This window comes from Apteryx rowi, unplaced genomic scaffold, assembly GCF_003343035.1.
Source record: "Apteryx rowi isolate R43461 unplaced genomic scaffold, aptRow1 scaffold_16, whole genome shotgun sequence".
In the NCBI taxonomy this organism is placed as follows: domain Eukaryota; kingdom Metazoa; phylum Chordata; class Aves; order Apterygiformes; family Apterygidae; genus Apteryx; species Apteryx rowi.
In genome coordinates this window covers 760,288-765,723 of record NW_020447863.1, presented here as the reverse complement: position 1 = coordinate 765,723, position 5,436 = coordinate 760,288, and the positions used below count along the sequence as shown (strand labels likewise).

At 70.5% G+C, this 5,436-nt stretch overlaps 1 protein-coding gene across 3 annotated transcripts in view; it reads left to right on the top strand.

The window, feature by feature from the left end:
* Positions 1-3,219, top strand: part of AK1 (adenylate kinase 1) — a 6,929-nt gene extending 3,710 nt beyond the window's left edge. For all 3 annotated transcript variants that reach the window (XM_026059750.1, XM_026059751.1, XM_026059752.1), the window contains 6 exons: positions 424-466; positions 1,354-1,389; positions 1,775-1,938; positions 2,202-2,318; positions 2,452-2,643; positions 2,958-3,219. In XM_026059750.1, coding sequence (XP_025915535.1) covers positions 424-466; positions 1,354-1,389; positions 1,775-1,938; positions 2,202-2,318; positions 2,452-2,643; positions 2,958-3,023 — 618 coding nt within the window. In that variant the 3' untranslated portion in view covers positions 3,024-3,219. The remainder of the gene's footprint in view (positions 1-423; positions 467-1,353; positions 1,390-1,774; positions 1,939-2,201; positions 2,319-2,451; positions 2,644-2,957) is intronic.
* Positions 3,220-5,436: the final 2,217 nt, after the last annotated feature.

The window sequence follows — 5,436 nt, the reverse complement described above, 5'->3', positions numbered from 1 at the left end:
CGTGGGCACGGGCACGGCGGCCAAAGCGCGGCCGAGCAGAAGGGGTGCGAGCGCGGCAGGGACGGCGCTCCGGTAGAGCCGGCCCGGGGAGCCCTCGCCGCAGGCCGAGCCACCGAGCCAGGTAGGAGCCGCGGGGTTCGGGGTCCACGGCAGCATGGCGGACGCGAGCAGGGGACGCCGGGCGGCATCGCGCCTTCCCTTTACATTTCGGGGCCGAGGCAGGGTGCCCCGGAGTGGGCGCAGGGCCGAGGCCAAGCAGGTGCAGCCGGGGCGGGCGAGAGCTGCGTGCGGGCGGCACCGTGCTGCACCCGTCCCGTGGGCCCGGCACGCGCCGGCGCGCATGGGGAGGCAGCACCGTCGTCCCAGCGACGTGCCCCCGGGGAGCCGCACCGCGCCGCTCACCCCGCTCCCCTTCCCTTGCAGCGCGCAGCTCTCCGTCACCCGGACCGCGGCACCATGTCGGCAGGTGAGCGGGGCCCGCGCCGCCGGCCCTCCCCCGGGTCCCTCCGGCCCCCCCCGCGCCCCACGTCCCCCGGCCGGTGCCTTGGCTCCCGCCCAGCCCCGGGGATTGCCGGCTGCCCGAGGAGCTGAAATTTCAGAAGGCTGAAACCGGGAGAGGGGCAGAGCAGCGCCGAGGCGCCGCCGCCTTATTTTTAGCTCTCCTCCTTCGGCCTCGCTGCGGCCGGGAGTTGCCCCCGCGCCGCGGCCAGACGGACCCTGCCAGGTGGGAAAGTGCCGTTCTGGCACTGGGATGCTCCAGCACTGGGATGCTCAAGCGGTGGGATGCTCCAGTGCTGGGACACTCTAGCACTGGGATGCTCCGGCAAGGACAGGGCTGTTAGTGCTCCCCGTGCCCCGTCCGTGTGTCCGCCCCTAGGCCCGCAGACCAATTTTGGGGACGATCAGGGTGTCGAGGCAGCGTGCCAGCTTGTGCCATTCCACGCCCAGCGTGCCACTGTGCCGGGCGGGATGGCCCCGGGAAGTCCTGCTGGCCCCTGGCCCCGCAGCACCCCTCGGCACGAAGCCACCAGTGGCGACCGTCACCGCGGCGCCGGGGCGGCGGCAGGATTCCACCTTGGCACAGCCAAGCCGGCAGGGCCGGCGGTGACACAGGCCAGGGTGCCATGGGGGCAGTGTGCTCCTGCCTGGGCGGCTCGGCTGCTCAGGCTGCCCGAGGTGACGGGGCCAAGGGGGGCGCGCGGCTGCTTCCCGCCCCGCTCTCTCCGCGGGGGCTTGGCGCCGGCCCCGCCATCCCGGGGGGACACCCACCGGCCGGTTTGGCAGCTCGCTCCCCCCGTCGGTCCTGGCGTCTGCTTGACTGAGTCTGGTTTTTCTATTTTCTTTTTTCCCCAGAAAAACTCAAGCATCACAAAATCATCTTCGTGGTGGGTAAGTCGGCGGCCGGTCGGTGCGGGGAGCCAGGCCGGCTGCGGAGCCCCAGCCTCCTGCTGCGGGGATTTCGGGACCGAGGGGAGCAGCCTGCTTTGCAGGGGGTGCTCGAAAATTTGGGACCTGCAGAAACCACCGGTGGCCTCTGTAGCCCCATGGGCTCCAGGGCGGCCACGGTGCTCCCAGACCGGCTTCCTGGGGCGGCCATGGGGTGGCAGCAGCTGGGGCGCCATGGGGTGGGGATGCCCTGGGTGCCAGGGCTCAGGGACCTCATCTCGCCGGGTGCCGGAGGCTTCCTGCGGGTCTGCGCTGCTTTTTCCAGCCTCCCCCCCCAGCTCTTTCACCCTGGGCTGGGGAGTGAACATGGCCCTGGTGTGACTTGCAGGTGGCCCCGGCTCGGGGAAGGGGACCCAGTGTGAGAAGATCGTGCAGAAGTATGGGTACACCCACCTCTCCACCGGAGACCTGCTGCGCGCCGAGGTCAGCTCCGGCTCCGAGCGGGGCAAGAAGCTGAAGGTCATCATGGAGAAAGGCGAGCTGGTGCCCCTGGTGAGCCTGCATGGCGGAGGGGCCCACCAAGGCACCCCAAAACAGAGGGGCAGGCCCACAGGTGCTGGTGGTGGGAACGCTGGTGGTGCAGACACCGGTGGTGGGGACGCTGGTGGTGCTGGTGATGGTCAGCACTTGGCCTGGGGATGCCTTGGTCCCCGTCGCCCCAGAGCCCTGGGTTAGCAGCAGGGATTGAGGGGTGCTGGGTGATTGGGACACGTCACTCCTCCTGATGTCTTGTCCCCCCCCTCCCCGGCTCCCAGGACACGGTGCTGGACATGCTGCGGGATGCCATGTTGGCCAAAGCAGATGTGTCCAAGGGCTTCCTGATCGACGGCTACCCCCGCGAGGTGAAGCAGGGAGAGGAGTTTGAGAAGAAGGTGAGGGGCTGGGGAGAGGCACCTGGGTGGCCCTGCTTGTGGGGACACCACCACGGACCCGTGCGGAGGGAGACATCCATGCCCACAGCAGTGTCCCAGCCCCCGGTGACACCCGCCTCCCCCCTGCCCCCAGATCGCCCCCCCGACGCTGCTGCTCTACGTGGACGCGGGGAAGGAGACCATGGTCAAGCGGCTGCTGAAGCGGGGCGAGACCAGCGGGCGGGTGGACGACAACGAGGAGACCATCAAGAAGCGCCTGGAGACGTACTACAAGGCCACGGAGCCCGTCATCACCTTCTACAAGAGCAGGGGCATCGTCCGCCAGGTGAGCGGGGCCCGGGGTGCCGCGGCGCCCGTCACCCCATGGCTGGGTTCCCCACCACGGCGTGGGCTCCCCGCCTCCTTTGGAGGTCCCTCACCACATGCTTGGCCCCCCAGCTGGGGCCATCAGCACCCCTATGGCTCCCGGCGCCGAGACATCCTTTGGGAGATGTCCGCACCGCCCCGTTGCCTTAGCTGCGCCCTAGCTGTCCGTAAGCCGAACTTGGTCCCCGAAAGAGATGCCCCGTCGGCAGGCGGCTCGCCGGGGCCGGGCACCGCGGCGTCCCCGAGCCTGACCCCGCTGTCCCCCCCGCGCAGCTCAACGCCGAGGGCACCGTGGACGAGGTTTTCCAGCAGGTCTGCTCCCACCTGGACGCCCTGTAGTGGGGCCCCGCGGCCGGGCTCCCCGCGCCGCCCCGGCCCGCGGCCCCACACGCGCACGCACTCCGGCTCGGCGGCAGAGACAGCGGAAGTGGCTTTATCCTGTTTTCGTGGACAGAGCCGCGCGGAGGAAATTTCAAGGACATTGTGTTTGGCTCTTTCCCGTCTCTCCCCAGTAAAGTTCACTTTAATGAGCCCAGACTTTATCTTTTTTCTTCTGCTGCAGGAAATGAGTTTTTCTTTCCAGAAATTTTTTTATCCCCCCCCCTTCCCTCCACACACCCCTTTCTGAGGCTGATTAAGGGCAGGAAACGGGCTGTTTATCCCGCCCGGTGGCATCGCGGCCGGGGGGAGCGGGATGCTGCGCTCGGAGGAAGGGAGGGGAGCATCCCGGCTGCCGGCTGCCTCGGCCGAGCCCCGGGGCTGCGGGGGGCCCGCGGCTGCCTCCTCGCAGCTGAAGCCCCTAGCCGAGCCCCCGTACCACTCGCTGAAATCCCAACCCACATCCCCATGTGCATCCCGTCAGCCGACAGCCCTGGCTCCCCCCCCTCCCGAGGCCAAGGGAGCCGGGTTCAGGCCAACGCCGGGGGTCCCAGGGGCCCTGGCGTGCACCCCCCTCCCTCCAGCCCTGCCGCTCCCCAGGACGGGGATTTCCACCACTTTCACACCCCCAGCTTCTGCCCGCACCTCCGCCTCGATGCTCCCTTGCATCTTGCTGTCGGGAGCCGTTTGGGGGAACCAGGCTCCGCTTCGGGTGCACGGACCCATGGGGAGAATTCAGGGGGCGCCGACGTGGGAGACGGGGGCGTTTCGGTTGCAGGCTGCCCGGCCTCCCTGGGGTGCAACAGCGGCACCGCGGCTGCAGGGGGGCTCTGGGGCCGGGGGGTTTGCCCGGATGCTCTCCGGGCGGGTGGCTTTCCCGGACGCGGCGCGGGGCTGCTGCCTGCCAGGTTATGGCGAGGGCAGGAGGCGGCAGAGCCGTGACCTCGGCCTGCCCCTGCTCCCCCGGCACCGCTCGCGTTCGGGCTGCCGTAAATCAGGCGAAGAGCAAAGCGAAGATCGGGAGAGAGGAGGCTGTTTGGAAGCAGCCGAAGCTGCTGAGATGGTGTCGAGGAAGGAAGCCACCCGGGGGAAAAAAAAATCCCAAAGGAAAAAACTAACCCTGCCGGGTGCCCGGGGGCGAAGGAGCCTGGTTGCAAACAGGGACGGCCACAGGGCCACCCCGTGCAGGGGGGCAGGGGGTTTGGGGAGCCGCCGGGGGCTCTCGGCAGGCTGTGCCGTGGGGCACGAGCCCTCTCCCTTGTGCCTCCATCCCGTTTTCGTGGCCTTGGGCAAGGTGTGAGCGTGCCTCAGCTTCCCCACTTGGAGAGTGGGGCCGGGGGAGTGGGGCCGGGACACCCTGCCCTGCTCCCCGACGCAGCCCCGGCCCCGGCGGCATTTGGGCGCATTCACCCCCGAGCTCTCCCCGGGGCCCGTCACCCCGAGCCCATAACCCCACACTCCATCACCAGGGGCCTCCGCTGGGCCCCCCGCCACAGCGCCATGGGGAATGGGGCGCAGGAGGGCAAGGGGATGCGGGGTGCTGGTCGCCGGCCCCGTCCCACCGCACCCGTCCCCGCCGTCCCCAGGAGATGGCAGTGCTCCGTCACGGGAGCCATCTGCCTGCTCGCTCCAGCCTGGGGGACGTGTCCCAGGGGACATCCCGGCTGGCCGGCACAGGCCTCGCCGTCTTGCTCCCTGCCGCTCTTGCTGCCCGGGCTCCCTCCGGCCCCGCTGCCAGTGTCACCCTCCCGGCGCCCGATCCCTCCCCGGCCCCTGGGCAGGTTTCCTTGCAAAGGGTCTCACGTCGGGGAGCAGCTCCAGGGGGCTCAAGCCCGGCTGCCCGGCTGCCTCCGTACTGCACGGGGAGCAGGGTGGAAACGGCCCCCGTGCCGCCCAAGTGCCCGCCGTGCTCCCAGCCACCTGCTCGGACCCCCTCCCCGGCTCGGCGGGCGCCTTCCCGGGCGGCAGCAGGCCATGCCGCCGGGCCCATTCCGGGGCGAGCGTCCTGCCGGGCAGCGGGGCCCTGGGGTCTTCCCAGCTGTGCCCACGCCAGCACCTAGGTGGATGGGGAAACTGAGGCACGGCGCTGGGCCGCGGCTCGCCCCAAGTCGCCCGGCCGGGGGAAGGGGGTCCCAGCCGGCAACGCGGCCCCGAATCGGTGCGCGGTGGGCAGCCCTCGGCCCTGCGGCGGCGGCGGCGCGGCTCCCCGCCGGCCGGCCCTCCCTGACCTCCCGGCAAGGCTCCAGGCCTCCGCGAAGCGGCATTTCCTCCCCGGTCTTGGCAGGCGTTCGGCTCCGCGGACCCTCCTCTAAAAGGGAGTTGATTTCCTGCCGCCGCAGGTCATCAGCCCGAGCGCGGCGCCGGGCTCGCACAC